Here is an 18968-nt window from a genome sequence, read left to right as displayed (position 1 = left end):
GCACGGCGGGGCTGACACGGCCCAGATACGGCACGGCGGGGCTGACACGGCCCAGATACGGCACGGCGGGGCTGACACGGCCCAGATACGGCACGGCGGGGCTGACACGGCACGGCGGGGCAGACACAGCCCAGTGGGGAAGATAAGACCCAGATACGGCACGTCGGGGCCGACACGGCCCAGAGGGGAAGATAAGACCCAGATCATAGAATCATAGAGTTGGAAGGGACCTCCTGGGCCATCTGGTCCAACCCCCTGCTCAAAGCAGGATTCGCTAAATCATCCCAGTCAGATGTCTGTCCAGCCTCTGTTTGAAGACTTCCATTGAAGGAGAACTCACCACTTCTCGTGGCAGCCTGTTCCACTCATTGATCACTCTGTCAAAAAGTTTTTTCTAATATCTAATCTGTGTCTCCTCCCATTCAGTTTCATCCCATTGCTTCTAGTCTTTCCTTGTGCAAATGAGAATAAAGTTGATCCTTCTACAATGTGACAGCCCTTTAGATATTTGTAGACAGCAATTAAGTCTCCTCTCAGTCTTCTCTTTTGCAAACTAAACATTCCCAAATCCTGCAACCTTTCCTCATAAGACAGGGTTTGCAGACAGGTCACCATTCTGGTCGCTCTTTTCTGAACTTGCTCCAGCTTGTTGATGTCTTTTTTAAAATGTGGTGCCCAAAACTGGACACAATATTCCAGATGAGGTCTGACCAAAGAGGAGTAGAGGGAAAGATACGGCACGTCGGGGAAGATAAGACCCAGATATGGCACTGCAGGGCAGACACGACCCAGATACGGCACCGTGGGGCAGACACGGCCAGATACGGCATGGCGGGGAAGATAAGACCCAGATGCGGCGCGGCAGACACGGCCCAGATACGGCACGGTGGGGCAGATACGGTCCAGATACGGCACGGCGGGGAAGATACGGTCCAGATACGGCACGGCGGGGAAGATACGGTCCAGATACGGCACGGTGGGGCAGACACGGCCCAGATACGGCACGGTGGGGCAGATACGGTCCAGATACGGCACGGCGGGGCAGATACGGTCCAGATACGGCACGGCGGGGCAGATACGGGGCAGATACGGCACGGTGGGGCAGACACGGCCCAGATACGGCACGGTGGGGCAGATACGGTCCAGATACGGCACGGCGGGGCAGATACGGTCCAGATACGGCACGGTGGGGCAGACACGGCCCAGATACGGCACGGTGGGGCAGATACGGTCCAGATACGGCACGGTGGGGCAGATACGGTCCAGATACGGCACGGTGGGGCAGACACGGCCCAGATACGGCACGGTGGGGCAGACACGGCCCAGATACGGCACAGCGGGGCAGACACGGCCCAGATACGGCACGGCGGGGAAGATACGGTCCAGATACGGCACGGTGGGGCAGACACGGCCCAGATACGGCACGGTGGGGCAGACACGGTCCAGATACGGCACGGTGGGGCAGATACGGTCCAGATACGGCACGGCGGGGAAGATACGGTCCAGATACAGCACGGTGGGGCAGACACGGCCCAGATACGGCACGGTGGGGCAGATACGGCACGGCGGGGAAGATAAGACCCAGATACGGCACAGCGGGGCAGATAAGGCTACTTTCAGACTTCAGTTTTTTAAATCCGGAAGGCTGCGGTGAAAAGTTGTCAAACCTGATCCGGTAGAAGCCGCAGCCCGCCGGATCATCTATTTAGGCCGGAGACGGTGCAGGAGAGGGAGACGGCGAGAGAGTCTTCGGGCATGCGCAGTGGAAAAAAGCGGTCCGGCGCTGTCAAAAAACATTGCCGGGAACGTTTTTTGCAGACACCAGACAGGCATTTTTTGCCGTATCTGGCAAAAGCCGTACACACCGCATGGCAATCAGGCGCAATGCAGCGATAATGCTAGTCTATGGGAAAAAAGCCGGATCCGGCTTTTACCTTTTTCTAAAAACTGATGTGTGAACATAGCCTAACGGTCTAGATACAGCAGGGCAGGGCAGATTCTATAATAATGACAAAAAGAAGTAAATGATATAACAGGGGACGGGCAGCACTCTCCGCCTCCTCCTCCTCAGGACGGGCAGCACTCTCCGCCTCCTCCTCCTCAGGACGGGCAGCACTCTCCGCCTCCTCCTCCTCAGGACGGGCAGCACTCTCCGCCTCCTCCTCCTCAGGACGGGCAGCACTCTCTGCCGCCTCCTCCTCCTCCTCCTCCTCAGGACGGGCAGCACTCTCCTCCTCCGCCTCCTCAGGACGGGCAGCACTCTCCTCCTCCGCCTCCTCAGGACGGGCAGCACTCTCCTCCTCCGCCTCCTCAGGACGGGCAGCACTCTCCTCCTCCGCCTCCTCAGGACGGGCAGCACTCTCCGCCTCCTCCTCCTCAGGACGGGCAGCACTATCCTCCTCCGCCTCCTCAGGACGGGCAGCACTCTCCTCCTCCGCCTCCTCAGGACGGGCAGCACTCTCCGCCTCCTCCTCCTCAGGACGGGCAGCACTCTCCTCCTCCTCCTCCTCAGGACGGGCAGCACTATCCTCCTCCGCCTCCTCAGGACGGGCAGCACTCTCCGCCTCCTCCTCCTCAGGACGGGCAGCACTCTCCTCCTCCTCAGGACGGGCAGCACTCTCCTCCTCCGCCTCCTCAGGACGGGCAGCACTTCTCCTCAGATGCTTGGTCTTCCAACTTCCAAGTTCCCATCTCCTCTCCGCTGTTTTCCCGCCCTTGGTTACTAGGAGACGGTCCGCGGTGCCCCGTTGCATCCTGGAAGATGTATTTACTTCTGTCGAATATCAACTACAGTTCCCAGCATGCTCGGCGCTCAGTGCAGCGCGCCGGAGAGCTCAGTCCCAGGTGCTGCCGGGAGTTGTGGTTCTTGTGCGGGCTCGGTGAATGCAGCTGGCATTCAGAAAACTACCCTCCCCGGCAGCCTGTGCGGAGGCCTAACCCCTGACTAGAGTGGCACACTCAACAGCTGCTCAGAACCATGCCGCGGGCCCGGAGGAGCGGAACCGCCGCCAAGAAGGGCAGCGCCAGCCGCGGTGAGAACCCAGGGAGTGTGAGCGGGGAGAGCGCGGCACCGGGGCCGTGACGGCCTCACTGGTAACAGCTGTTACCGGAGACTGCGAGACCCTCCGTGACCCTGACAGCTGGAGCAAAACAGCTGAAGCCCCCCCACCCCCTCTCCTGACGGCACCCGGTGAGCTGTGGTACGGTGATGTCGGGGGCCACCTTCCAGGGTTGTGCACGTGTGTATTGGGGGTCTCTGGGTTCATGCCCTCGCTGTGACCTCCTGTTTGTCCCCATCCCCCACCACAGGGTCCCTGAGACAAGAACTGCTGCAGCTGAACCTGAGCAAAGGTTCAGCATGTGCCACCACCCCCACGGTGCACGGCGCTGCCCGCCGTCCGTATCACCACCCCCACGGTGCACGGCGCTGCCCGCCGTCCGTATCACCACCCCCACGGTGCACGGCGCTGCCCGCCGTCCGTATCACCACCCCCACGGTGCACGGCGCTGCCCGCCGTCCGTATCACCACCCCCACGGTGCACGGCGCTGCCCGCCGTCCGTATCACCACCCCCACGGTGCACGGCGCTGCCCGCCGTCCGTATCACCACCCCCACGGTGCACGGCGCTGCCCGCCGTCCGTATCACCACCCCCACCACGGTGCACGGCGCTGCCCGCCGTCCGTATCACCACCCCCACCACGGTGCACGGCGCTGCCCGCCGTCCGTATCACCACCCCCACCACGGTGCACGGCGCTGCCCGCCGTCCGTATCACCACCGCCACCACGGTGCACGGCGCTGCCCGCCGTCCGTATCACCACCGCCACCACGGTGCACGGCGCTGCCCGCCGTCCGTATCACCACCGCCACCACGGCGCTGCCCGCCGTCCGTATCACCACCGCCACCACGGTGCACGACGCTGCCCGCCGTCCGTATCACCACCGCCACCACGGTGCACGACGCTGCCCGCCGTCCGTATCACCACCTTCACCACGGTGCACGACGCTGCCCGCCGTCCGTATCACCACCGCCACCACGGTGCACGACGCTGCCCGCCGTCCGTATCACCACCACGGTGCACGACGCTGCCCGCCGTCCGTATCACCACCACGGTGCACGACGCTGCCCGCCGTCCGTATCACCACCACGGTGCACGACGCTGCCCGCCGTCCGTATCACCACCACGGTGCACGACGCTGCCCGCCGTCCGTATCACCACCACGGTGCACGACGCTGCCCGCCGTCCGTATCACCACCACGGTGCACGACGCTGCCCACCGTCCGTATCACCACCACGGTGCACGACGCTGCCCGCCGTCCGTATCACCACCACGGTGCACGACGCTGCCCGCCGTCCGTATCACCACCACGGTGCACGACGCTGCCCGCCGTCCGTATCACCACCACGGTGCACGACGCTGCCCGCCGTCCGTATCACCACCACGGTGCACGACGCTGCCCGCCGTCCGTATCACCACCACGGTGCACGACGCTGCCCGCCGTCCGTATCACCACCACGGTGCACGACGCTGCCCGCCGTCCGTATCACCACCACGGTGCACGACGCTGCCCGCCGTCCGTATCACCACCACGGTGCACGACGCTGCCCGCCGTCCGTATCACCACCACGGTGCACGACGCTGCCCGCCGTCCGTATCACCACCACGGTGCACGACGCTGCCCGCCGTCCGTATCACCACCACGGTGCACGACGCTGCCCGCCGTCCGTATCACCACCACGGTGCACGACGCTGCCCGCCGTCCGTATCACCACCACCACCACGGTGCACGACGCTGCCCGCCGTCCGTATCACCACCACCACCACGGTGCACGACGCTGCCCGCCGTCCGTATCACCACGGTGCACGACGCTGCCCGCCATCCGTATCACCACCACCACGGTGCACGGCGCTGCCCGCCATCCGTATCACCACCACCACGGTGCACGGCGCTTCCCGCCATCCGTATCACCACCACCACGGTGCACGGCGCTTCCCGCCATCCGTATCACCACCACCACGGTGCACGGCGCTTCCCGCCATCCGTATCACCACCACCACGGTGCACGGCGCTGCCCGCCATCCGTGTCACCACCACCACGGTGCACGGCGCTTCCCGCCATCCGTATCACCACCACCACGGTGCACGGCGCTGCCCGCCATCCGTATCACCACCACCACGGTGCACGGCGCTGCCCGCCATCCGTATCACCAGTTCACCACCACGGTGCACGGCGCTGCCCACCATCCGTATCACCACCACCACGGTGCACGGAGCTGCCCGCCATCTGTATCACCACCACCACGGTGCACGGAGCTGCCCGCCATCTGTATCACCACCACCACGGTGCACGGAGCTGCCCGCCATCTGTATCACCACCACCACGGTGCTGCCCGCCATCTGTATCACCACCACCACGGTGCACGGCGCTGCCCGCCATCCGTATCACCACCACCACGGTGCACGGCGCTGCCTGCCATCTGTATCACCACCACCACGGTGTACGGCGCTGCCCGCCATCCGTATCACCACCACGGTGCATGGTGCTGCCCGCCATCCGTATCACCACCACCACGGTGCGCGGCACTGCCCGCCATCTGTATCACCACCACCACGGTGCATGGAGCTGCCTGCCATCTGTATCACCACCACCACGGTGCACGGAGCTGCCCGCCATCTGTATCACCACCACCACGGTGCACGGCGCTGCCCGCCATCTGTATCACCACCACGGAGCACGGCGCTGCCCGCCATCCGTATCACCACCACCACGGTGCACGGCGCTTCCCGCCATCCGTATCACCACCACCACGGTGCACGGCGCTTCCCGCCATCCGTATCACCACCACCACGGTGCACGGCGCTTCCCGCCATCCGTATCACCACCACCACGGTGCACGGCGCTGCCCGCCATCCGTATCACCACCACCACGGTGCACGGCGCTTCCCGCCATCCGTATCACCACCACCACGGTGCACGGCGCTGCCCGCCATCCGTATCACCACCACCACGGTGCACGGCGCTGCCCGCCATCCGTATCACCAGTTCACCACCACGGTGCACGGCGCTGCCCACCATCCGTATCACCACCACCACGGTGCACGGAGCTGCCCGCCATCTGTATCACCACCACCACGGTGCACGGAGCTGCCCGCCATCTGTATCACCACCACCACGGTGCTGCCCGCCATCTGTATCACCACCACCACGGTGCACGGCGCTGCCCGCCATCCGTATCACCACCACCACGGTGCACGGCGCTGCCTGCCATCTGTATCACCACCACCACGGTGTACGGCGCTGCCCGCCATCCGTATCACCACCACGGTGCATGGTGCTGCCCGCCATCCGTATCACCACCACCACGGTGCGCGGCACTGCCCGCCATCTGTATCACCACCACCACGGTGCATGGAGCTGCCTGCCATCTGTATCACCACCACCACGGTGCACGGAGCTGCCCGCCATCTGTATCACCACCACCACGGTGCACGGCGCTGCCCGCCATCTGTATCACCACCACGGAGCACGGCGCTGCCCGCCATCCGTATCACCACCACGGTGCATGGTGCTGCCCGCCATCCGTATCACCACCACCACGGTGCACGGCGCTGCCCGCCATCCGTATCACCACCACCACGGTGCACGGCGCTGCCCGCCATCCGTATCACCACCACCACGGTGCACGGCGCTGCCCGCCATCCGTATCACCACCACCACGGTGCACGGTGCTGCCCGCCATCCGTATCACCACCACCACGGTGCAAGGCGCTGCCCGCCATCCGTATCACCGCCACCACGGTGCACGGCGCTGCCCACCATCTGTATCACCACCACCACGGTGCTCGGAGCTACCCGCCATCTGTATCACCACCACCACGGTGCACGGCGCTGCCCGCCATCCGTATCACCACCACGGTGCATGGTGCTGCCCACCATCTGTATCACCACCACCACGGTGCACGGCGCTGCCCGCCATCTGTATCACCACCACCACGGTGCACGGAGCTGCCCGCCATCTGTATCACCACCACCACGGTGCATGGAGCTGCCCGCCATCTGTATCACCACCACCACGGTGCATGGAGCTGCCCGCCATCTGTATCGCCACCACCACGGTGCACGGAGCTGCCCGCCATCTGTATCACCACCACCACGGTGCATGGAGCTGCCCGCCATCTGTATCACCACCACCACGGTGCACGGCGCTGCCCCCACTGCCTGTAGTACCTACATGGTGCACTCTATTCGCTCCCCGCATGACACGTTATGTATGGCAGCCGTGTCGTCGGTTTCTCGTCCCCCATATTCGTCGGCTGATACTTTGGCGCTGCAGTTATGGGGGCTGCAGACACAAGTTTCCTTCCCTGCACCCTGACATAGAGGGTCACGAGGGCGGCGCTGCCCGAGGCTCTGGCTCATTCTTGGCCCCATGACGTCCGACCTCTGTGAATAATCACCAAAATAATGACGATTTTTGCAGATTTTCAATAAATTTGGGGAGACAATATGAAATTGGAGAGGGAGGTGTCAGATTTATCACTCGCTGCACCCATCCGGGGGAACAGACATGGCCGGGCGCGGTGTGCGCCGTGGTCAGTACATCCGTCGGGCCGATGGCGGCCCTGCCCCTTCCAGATAACCACACCCACTTTTCAAAAATGGCGCAAAGCAGAAATCCATTCCATCCGTTGTGTCTTGGCTCCATCTAAGACCTCTGCTTACTGTCAGTGGATTGTCTACACCCAGCGGCTAATAATCTCTCCCAACCTCGTCCTGCTCACAGCTGAGGGTTTGTTACTATGTATCACTGTAGATGAGATTTGTAGAGCATTGATACATTGTAACAGCCCCTCAGCTGTGTCAGCAGGACCAGAATGTTCCCATTCGCTGGCGGTTTGCTCTGCGTTGTGAGGGTCGCTGCTGCCTGTCACTGACCCGTGAGCTGCTGATTATTCCCCAGCACTGCTCGCATGGCTCTGCAGGGTTCCTGCGTACGGCTGCACACGCAGAGCTCTTGTGCCCGCTCCCTGTACGGATCCCCGCAGTGTGGGCTCGGCCGGGCTTCATGTTATTATGGGAAGGCTCAGTGACCTCCGCTCGGGTCGTGGGCCGCTGTAGAGGGTCCCGCAGGTCATGTGACGCCTGCAGCTCAGATAGCTCAGGCCCCGGACAGATCGAGTCCCAGCAAAGATTTAAAGGAACAGTGCAAATTAAAGACCAAGTGATGCGAGAGCCCGGCTGTCACTGGCGTGCAGCGGTGTAGTGTGCGCTCCGCCTCGTGCTCCTCCTCCGCGTTCACTGATCGCACGTCAGCCCTGATAAGTTTCCTATCATTTCAGGTTCTCGGGCCGGCACACGGGCAGACTCGGAGGCCAGCGATGATGAAGGAGCCAGTGATGTCCTCAGTCACTGCAGCAGCGCCAGTGAGAGCGTTAGTGTGGCCGAGGAGGGCTCAGGTGAGTGGCCGTGCGGCGTCACAGCGTTCACAGGCTGAAATATGACGGATTGTAACCCCCATCAGGCAGTGACGCGCAGGATTTGCTGTCGGCTCAGGAGCAGCGAGAAGACAAGCTGAAGGAAGACATCGACAATCTTACTGATAAGAGGTGAGGTGTCGGCACTGTGGCGCAGGGAGGATTCCGGATCTTCTGTCTTCTAATCACTATTAATTGCTTACAGCGCAAAAACCCGAGTGACGGCCCTGACCAGCGTGCGGCTCGCTCTGTCCTCACAGGTCCTCAGCGATTTCCTGGCAGAGAGAAGAGTCACCCTCACCGACGCCCTGGAGCGCTGTCTGAAAAAAGGTAACGTCATCCTAGATGTGCGCTCCACACATCCCAGAACACCGCCTGTCCGCCACTAGAGATGAGCGGTGACATCCCAGAACGCCGCCTGTCCGCCACTAGAGATGAGAGGTGACATCCCAGAACACCGCCTGTCCGCCACTAGAGATGAGCGGTGACATCCCAGAACACCGCCTGTCCGCCACTAGAGATGAGCGGTGACATCCCAGAACACCGCCTGTCCGCCACTAGAGATGAGCGGTGACATCCCAGAACACCGCCTGTCCGCCACTAGAGATGAGCGGTGACATCCCAGAACGCCGCCTGTCCGCCACTAGAGATGAGCGGTGACATCCCAGAACACCGCCTGTCCGCCACTAGAGATGAGCGGTGACATCCCAGAACGCCGCCTGTCCGCCACTAGAGATGAGCGGTGACATCCCAGAACGCCGCCTGTCCGCCACTAGAGATGAGCGGTGACATCCCAGAACGCCGCCTGTCCGCCACTAGAGATCAGCGGTGACATCCCAGAACGCCGCCTGTCCGCCACTAGAGATCAGCGGTGACATTGAGAATGTCTCCTATCCATCACTAGAGATCAGAGGTGACATCACTGAGAATGTCTCCTATCCATCATTAGAGATCAGAGGTGACATCACTGAGAATGTCTCCTATCCATCACTAGAGATCAGCGGTGACATCACTGAGAATGTCTCCTATCCATCACTAGAGATCAGCGGTGACATCACTGAGAATGTCTCCTATCCATCACTAGAGATCAGCGGTGACATCACTGAGAATGCCTCCTATCCATCACTAGAGATCAGCGGTGACATCACTGAGAATGCCTCCTATCCATCACTAGAGATCAGCGGTGACATCACTGAGAATGCCTCCTATCCATCACTAGAGATCAGCGGTGACATCACTGAGAATGCCTCCTATCCATCACTAGAGATCAGCGGTGACATCACTGAGAATGCCTCCTATCCATCACTAGAGATCAGTGGTGACATCACTGAGAATGCCTCCTATCCATCACTAGAAATCAGCGGTGACATTGAGAATGTCTCCTATCCATCACTAGAGATCAGCGGTGACATCACTGAGAGTGCCTCCTATCCATCACTAGAGATCAGAGGTGACATCACTGAGAATGCCTCCTATCCATCACTAGAGATCAGAGGTGACATCACTGAGAGTGCCTCCTATCCATCACTAGAGATCAGAGGTGACATCACTGAGAATGTCTCCTATCCATCACTAGAGATCAGCGGTGACATCACTGAGAATGTCTCCTATCCATCACTAGAGATCAGAGGTGACATCACTGAGAGTGCCTCCTATCCATCACTAGAGATCAGAGGTGACATCACTGAGAATGTCTCCTATCCATCACTAGAGATCAGAGGTGACATCACTGAGAATGTCTCCTATCCATCACTAGAGATCAGCGGTGACATCACTGAGAGTGCCTCCTATCCATCACTAGAGATCAGAGGTGACATCACTGAGAATGCCTCCTATCCATCACTAGAGATCAGCGGTGACATCACTGAGAGTGCCTCCTATCCATCACTAGAGATCAGAGGTGACATCACTGAGAATGTCTCCTATCCATCACTAGAGATCAGCGGTGACATCACTGAGAGTGCCTCCTATCCATCACTAGAGATCAGAGGTGACATCACTGAGAATGCCTCCTATCCATCACTAGAGATCAGAGGTGACATTGAGAATGTCTACTATCCATCACCAGAGATCAGCGGTGATATCACTGAGAGTGCCTCCTATCCATCACTAGAGATCAGAGGTGACATCACTGAGAATGCCTCCTATCCATCACTAGAGATCAGCGGTGACATTGAGAATGCCTCCTATCCATCACTAGAGATCAGAGGTGACATTGAGAATGTCTACTATCCATCACCAGAGATCAGCGGTGACATCACTGAGAGTGCCTCCTATCCATCACTAGAGATCAGAGGTGACATCACTGAGAATGTCTCCTATCCATCACTAGAGATCAGAGGTGACATCACTGAGAATGCCTCCTATCCATCACTAGAGATCAGAGGTGACATTACTGAGAATGTCTCCTATCCATCACTAGAGATCAGAGGTGACATCACTGAGAATGCCTCCTATCCATCACTAGAGATCAGTGGTGACATCACTGAGAATGCCTCCTATCCATCACTAGAGATCAGAGGTGACATCACTGAGAATGCCTCCTATCCAGCACTAGAGATCAGCGGTGACATCACTGAGAATGCCTCCTATCCATCACTAGAGATCAGCGGTGACATCACTGAGAATGTCTCCTATCCATCACTAGAGATCAGCGGTGACATCACTGAGAATGCCTCCTATCCATCACTAGAGATCAGAGGTGACATTACTGAGAATGTCTCCTATCCATCACTAGAGATCAGAGGTGACATCACTGAGAATGTCTCCTATCCATCACTAGAGATCAGAGGTGACATCACTGAGAATGCCTCCTATCCATCACTAGAGATCAGCGGTGACATCACTGAGAATGCCTCCTATCCATCACTAGAGATCAGAGGTGACATCACTGAGAATGCCTCCTATCCATCACTAGAGATCAGCGGTGACATCACTGAGAATGTCTCCTATCCATCACCAGAGATCAGCGGTGACATCACTGAGAATGTCTCCTATCCATCACCTGAGATCAGCGGTGACATTACTGAGAATGCCTCCTATCCATCACTAGAGATCAGTGGTGACATCACTGAGAATGCCTCCTATCCATCACTAGAGATCAGAGGTGACATCACTGAGAATGCCTCCTATCCATCACTAGAGATCAGCGGTGACATCACTGAGAATGTCTCCTATCCATCACCAGAGATCAGCGGTGACATCACTGAGAATGCCTCCTATCCATCACTAGAGATCAGAGGTGACATCACTGAGAATGTCTCCTATCCATCACTAGAGATCAGCGGTGACATCACTGAGAATGTCTCCTATCCATCACTAGAGATCAGAGGTGACATCACTGAGAGTGCCTCCTATCCATCACTAGAGATCAGAGGTGACATCACTGAGAATGTCTCCTATCCATCACTAGAGATCAGAGGTGACATCACTGAGAATGTCTCCTATCCATCACTAGAGATCAGCGGTGACATCACTGAGAGTGCCTCCTATCCATCACTAGAGATCAGAGGTGACATCACTGAGAATGCCTCCTATCCATCACTAGAGATCAGCGGTGACATCACTGAGAGTGCCTCCTATCCATCACTAGAGATCAGAGGTGACATCACTGAGAATGTCTCCTATCCATCACTAGAGATCAGCGGTGACATCACTGAGAGTGCCTCCTATCCATCACTAGAGATCAGAGGTGACATCACTGAGAATGCCTCCTATCCATCACTAGAGATCAGAGGTGACATTGAGAATGTCTACTATCCATCACCAGAGATCAGCGGTGATATCACTGAGAGTGCCTCCTATCCATCACTAGAGATCAGAGGTGACATCACTGAGAATGCCTCCTATCCATCACTAGAGATCAGCGGTGACATTGAGAATGCCTCCTATCCATCACTAGAGATCAGAGGTGACATTGAGAATGTCTACTATCCATCACCAGAGATCAGCGGTGACATCACTGAGAGTGCCTCCTATCCATCACTAGAGATCAGAGGTGACATCACTGAGAATGTCTCCTATCCATCACTAGAGATCAGAGGTGACATCACTGAGAATGCCTCCTATCCATCACTAGAGATCAGAGGTGACATTACTGAGAATGTCTCCTATCCATCACTAGAGATCAGAGGTGACATCACTGAGAATGCCTCCTATCCATCACTAGAGATCAGTGGTGACATCACTGAGAATGCCTCCTATCCATCACTAGAGATCAGAGGTGACATCACTGAGAATGCCTCCTATCCAGCACTAGAGATCAGCGGTGACATCACTGAGAATGCCTCCTATCCATCACTAGAGATCAGCGGTGACATCACTGAGAATGTCTCCTATCCATCACTAGAGATCAGCGGTGACATCACTGAGAATGCCTCCTATCCATCACTAGAGATCAGAGGTGACATTACTGAGAATGTCTCCTATCCATCACTAGAGATCAGAGGTGACATCACTGAGAATGTCTCCTATCCATCACTAGAGATCAGAGGTGACATCACTGAGAATGCCTCCTATCCATCACTAGAGATCAGCGGTGACATCACTGAGAATGCCTCCTATCCATCACTAGAGATCAGAGGTGACATCACTGAGAATGCCTCCTATCCATCACTAGAGATCAGCGGTGACATCACTGAGAATGTCTCCTATCCATCACCAGAGATCAGCGGTGACATCACTGAGAATGTCTCCTATCCATCACCTGAGATCAGCGGTGACATTACTGAGAATGCCTCCTATCCATCACTAGAGATCAGTGGTGACATCACTGAGAATGCCTCCTATCCATCACTAGAGATCAGAGGTGACATCACTGAGAATGCCTCCTATCCATCACTAGAGATCAGCGGTGACATCACTGAGAATGTCTCCTATCCATCACCAGAGATCAGCGGTGACATCACTGAGAATGTCTCCTATCCATCACTAGAGATCAGTGGTGACATCACTGAGAATGTCTACTATCCATCACTAGAGATCAGCGGTGACATCACTGAGAATGCCTCCTATCCATCACTAGAGATCAGAGGTGACATCACTGAGAATGTCTCCTATCCATCACTAGAGATCAGAGGTGACATCACTGAGAATGCCTCCTATCCATCACTAGAGATCAGAGGTGACATCACTGAGAATGCCTCCTATCCATCACTAGAGATCAGAGGTGACATCACTGAGAATGCCTCCTATCCATCACTAGAGATCAGCGGTGACATCACTGAGAATGTCTCCTATCCATCACCAGAGATCAGCGGTGACATCACTGAGAATGTCTCCTATCCATCACCTGAGATCAGCGGTGACATTACTGAGAATGCCTCCTATCCATCACTAGAGATCAGTGGTGACATCACTGAGAATGCCTCCTATCCATCACTAGAGATCAGAGGTGACATCACTGAGAATGCCTCCTATCCATCACTAGAGATCAGCGGTGACATCACTGAGAATGTCTCCTATCCATCACCAGAGATCAGCGGTGACATCACTGAGAATGTCTCCTATCCATCACTAGAGATCAGTGGTGACATCACTGAGAATGTCTACTATCCATCACTAGAGATCAGCGGTGACATCACTGAGAATGCCTCCTATCCATCACTAGAGATCAGAGGTGACATCACTGAGAATGTCTCCTATCCATCACTAGAGATCAGAGGTGACATCACTGAGAATGCCTCCTATCCATCACTAGAGATCAGAGGTGACATCACTGAGAATGCCTCCTATCCATCACTAGAGATCAGAGGTGACATCACTGAGAATGCCTCCTATCCATCACTAGAGATCAGAGGTGACATCACTGAGAATGCCTCCTATCCATCACTAGAGATCAGAGGTGACATCACTGAGAATGTCTCCTATCCATCACTAGAGATCAGAGGTGACATCACTGAGAATGCCTCCTATCCATCACTAGAGATCAGCGGTGACATCACTGAGAATGCCTCCTATCCATCACTAGAGATCAACGGTGACATACACTACTACATCTGGGCAATAAAAATGAAAAAAGCATATATAGAATGGGAGGAATAGGGCTAAGTGACAGCACATGTGAAAAAGACTTGGGTATACTAATAGATCACAGACTGAATATGAGTCAACAGTGTGATGCAGCAGCAAAAAAGGCAAATGCAATTCTAGGATGTATTAACAGAAGCATACAGTCTAGATCACGTGAAGTCATTATTTCCCTCTACTCCTCTTTGGTCAGACCTCATCTGGAATATTGTGTCCAGTTTTGGGCACCACATTTTAAAAAAGACGTCAACAAACTGGAGCAAGTTCAGAAAAGAGCGACCAGAATGGTGACCGGTCTGCAAACCCTGTCTTATGAGGAAAGGTTGCAGGATTTGGGAATGTTTAGTTTGCAAAAAAGAAGACTGAGAGGAGACTTAATAGCTGTCTACAAATATCTAAAGGGCTGTCACATTGTAGAAGGATCAACTTTATTCTCATTTGCACAAGGAAAGACTAGAAGCAATGGGATGAAACTGAATGGGAGGAGACACAGATTAGATATTAGAAAAAACTTTTTGACAGTTAGAGTGATCAATGAGTAGAACAGGCTGCCACGAGAAGTGGTGAGTTCTCCTTCAATGGAAGTCTTCAAACAGAGGCTGGACAGACATCTGACTGGGATGATTTAGCGAATCCTGCTTTGAGCAGGGGGTTGGACCAGATGGCCCAGGAGGTCCCTTCCAACTCTACGATTCTATGATTCTATGATCACTGAGAATGTCTCCTATCCATCACTAGAGATCAGAGGTGACGTCACTGAGAATGTCTCCTATCCATCACCACAGATCAGCGGTGACATCACTGAGAATGCCTCCTATCCATCACTAGAGATCAGAGGTGACGTCACTGAGAATGTCTCCTATCCATCACTAGAGATCAGTGGTGACGTCACTGAGAATGCCTCCTATCCATCACTAGAGATCAGCGGTGACATCACTGAGAATGTCTCCTATCCATCACTAGAGATCAGTGGTGACGTCACTGAGAATGCCTCCTATCCATCACTAGAGATCAGCGGTGACATCACTGAGAATGTCTCCTATCCATCACTAGAGATCAGTGGTGACATCACTGAGAATGCCTCCTATCCATCACTAGAGATCAGCGGTGACATCACTGAGAATGTCTCCTATCCATCACTAGAGATCAGTGGTGACATCACTGAGAATGCCTCCTATCCATCACTAGAGATCAGAGGTGACGTCACTGAGAATGTCTCCTATCCATCACCACAGATCAGCGGTGACATCACTGAGAATGTCTCCTATCCATCACTAGAGATCAGCGGTGACATCACTGAGAATGTCTCCTATCTATAATAATAATAATAATAAATTTTATTTTTATAGCGCTGACATATTCCGCAGCACTTTACATTTCAGAGGGGATTTGTACAGACAATAGACATTACAGCATAACAATAATCACATACAGTAGATTATAACAAATACCAAGAGGAGTGAGGGCCCTGCTCACAAGCTTACAGTCTATGAGGAAAGAGGGAGACACGAAAGGTGGGTGGTAACAGTTGCCCTGATTGTATGGACCAGCCATAATGTTAAGTGTGTAACAGTACAGACACAGAGGGCTAATGGATGCATAAAGCATGTGGGAACATGATGCTGGGAACCTGGTTATGGTAAAACTTTTGGCTCTGCCACACAGGGATAGGTTAGGTTAATGTGTTGAGGCGATAGGCCATTCTGAATAAATGCGTTTTCAGGACACGCTTAAAATTGTGGGGATTGGGGACTAATCGTATTGACCTGGGAAGTGCATTCCAAAGAATTGGCGCGGCACGTGTAAAGTCTTGGAGACGGGAGTGGGAGGTTCTGACTATTGAGGATACTAACCTCAGATCATCAGCAGAACGGAGGGCGCGGGTAGGGTGGTATACTGAAACAAGGGAGGAGATGTAGGGTGGTGCTGAGCCATGGAGGGCTTTGTGGGTGAGGGTAATAAGTTTATACTGAATTCTGGAGTGGATGGGTAGCCAGTGTAATGACTGGCACAAGGTAGAGGCATCGGTGTAACGATTGGTGAGGAATATGATCCTGGCTGCAGCATTCAAGACAGATTGGAGAGGGGAGAGTTTGGTAAGAGGGAGACCGATTAGAAGAGAGTTACAATAGTCGAGACGAGAATGAATAAGAGAAACAGTAAGAGTTTTTGCAGAGTCAAAAGTAAGAAAAGGTCGAATTCTAGAAATGTTTTTGAGGTGCAGATGACAAGAGCGAGCCAGTGATCGAATGTGGGGGGCAAAGGAAAGCTCGGAATCAAGTATGACCCCAAGACAGCGGGCATGTTGCTGGGGAGTAATAGTGGAACCACACACAGAAATGGCAATGTCGGGTATAGGTACATTAGTAGAGGGAGGAAACACCAGGAGTTCAGTCTTTGACAGGTTCAGTTTCAGATATAGTGAGGACATGATATTAGACACAGCGTTTAGACAATCGCCAGTGTTTTCTAGAAAGGCTGGCGTGATGTCAGGAGAAGAAGCGTATAATTGGGTGTCATCAGCATAGAGATGGTACTGGAAACCAAATCTACTGATTGTTTGACCAATAGGGGCAGTGTACAAGGAGAAGAGGAGGGGGCCTAGAACCGATCCTTGAGGAACCCCAACAGTAAGGGGAAGGTGAGAGGAGGAGGAACCGGCAAAAGAAACAGTAAAGGAGCGGTCGGAGAGATAGGAGGAGAACCAGGAGAGAACGGTGTCCTTGAGGCCAATGGAACGGAGCATAGTGAGGAGGAGCTGATGATCCACAGTGTCGAATGCTGCAGAGAGATCCAAGACAATTAGCATGGAGTAATGACCATTAGATTTAGCTGTTAGCAGATCATTAGAGACTTTAGTGAGGGCAGTTTCGGTGGAGTGTAAAGAGCGGAAACCGGATTGGAGAGGGTCGAGAACAGAGTTTTCTGAGAGATAGCGGATAAGACGGGAGTGGACCAGGCGTTCCAGGAGTTTAGAGATGAAGGGAAGATTAGAGACAGGTCTATAGTTAGCGGCACAGTTTTGGTCGAGGGATGGTTTTTTAAGTAGTGGATGTATGATGGCATGCTTAAATGAGGAGGGAAAAATACCAGAAGAGAGAGAGAGGTTAAATATTTTAGTTAGGTGAGGGGTGACAGCAGGGGAAAGGGACTGGAGGAGATGTGACGGAAATGGGTCACTGGTGCAAGTAGTTGGGCGAGAAGATGCAAGGAGCCTGCTTACTTCTTCTTCTGTGACTGGTTCAAAATCAGAGAGTGAGCTAGATGCAGTGGGGGAGGGAGGACAGTGCATGGTATGAGGTGATTGGGAGATAATTTCCTGTCGGATCTGGTCAATTTTTTCTTTGAAAAAGAACAGATCAGCGGTGACATCACTGAGAATGCCTCCTATCCATCACTAGAGATCAGCGGTGACATCACTGAGAATGCCTCCTATCCATCACCAGAGATCAGAGGTGACATCACTGAGAATGTCTCCTATCCATCACTAGAGATCAGAGGTGACATCACTGAGAATGCCTCCTATCCATCACTAGAGATCAGCGGTGACATCACTGAGAATGCCTCCTATCCATCACTAGAGATCAGAGGTGACATCACTGAGAATGCCTCCTATCCATCACCAGAGATCAGAGGTGACATCACTGAGAATGTCTCCTATCCATCACTAGAGATCAGCGGTGACATCACTGAGAATGCCTCCTATCCATCACTAGAGATCAGAGGTGACATCACTGAGAATGCCTCCTATCCATCACTAGAGATCAGCGGTGACATCACTGAGAATGCCTCCTATCCATCACTAGAGATCAGAGGTGACGTCACTGAGAATGTCTCCTATCCATCACTAGAGATCAGAGGTGACGTCACTGAGAATGTCTCCTATCCATCACTAGAGATCAGAGGTGACGTCACTGAGAATGTCTCCTATCCATCACCACAGATCAGCGGTGACATCACTGAGAATGCCTCCTATCCATCACTAGAGATCAGCGGTGACATCACTGAGAATGCCTCCTATCCATCACTAGAGATCAGAGGTGACATCACTGAGAATGCCTCCTATCCATCACCAGAGATCAGAGGTGACATCACTGAGAATGTCTCCTATCCATCACTAGAGATCAGAGGTGACGTCACTGAGAATGTCTCCTATCTACCACCACAGATCAGCGGTGACATCACTGAGAATGCCTCCTATCCATCACTAGAGATCAGCGGTGACATCACTGAGAATGCCTCCTATCCATCACTAGAGATCAGAGGTGACATCACTGAGAATGCCTCCTATCCATCACCAGAGATCAGAGGTGACATCACTGAGAATGCCTCCTATCCATCACTAGAGATCAGAGGTGACATCACTGAGAATGCCTCCTATCCATCACCAGAGATCAGAGGTGACATCACTGAGAATGTCTCCTATCCATCACTAGAGATCAGAGGTGACATCACTGAGAA

The 18968-nt window shown here is 54.5% G+C and overlaps 1 protein-coding gene across 1 annotated transcript in view; it reads left to right on the top strand.

Moving 5' to 3' along the window:
- Window positions 1–2730: 2730 nt before the first annotated feature.
- Window positions 2731–18968, top strand: part of IFRD2 (interferon related developmental regulator 2) — a 32432-nt gene continuing 16194 nt past the window's right edge. The window contains exons 1-4 of the mRNA XM_073562554.1: window positions 2731–3032; window positions 8346–8462; window positions 8528–8612; window positions 8686–8810. Coding sequence (XP_073418655.1) covers window positions 2978–3032; window positions 8346–8462; window positions 8528–8612; window positions 8686–8810 — 382 coding nt within the window. The 5' untranslated portion in view covers window positions 2731–2977. The remainder of the gene's footprint in view (window positions 3033–8345; window positions 8463–8527; window positions 8613–8685; window positions 8811–18968) is intronic.

The sequence above is a fragment of the Dendrobates tinctorius genome, unplaced genomic scaffold (genome assembly GCF_039654945.1).
Source record: "Dendrobates tinctorius isolate UK_male_01 unplaced genomic scaffold, ASM3965494v1 ptg000357l, whole genome shotgun sequence".
NCBI classification, from domain to species: domain Eukaryota; kingdom Metazoa; phylum Chordata; class Amphibia; order Anura; family Dendrobatidae; genus Dendrobates; species Dendrobates tinctorius.
This window is presented reverse-complemented; position numbering and strand designations above follow the sequence as displayed.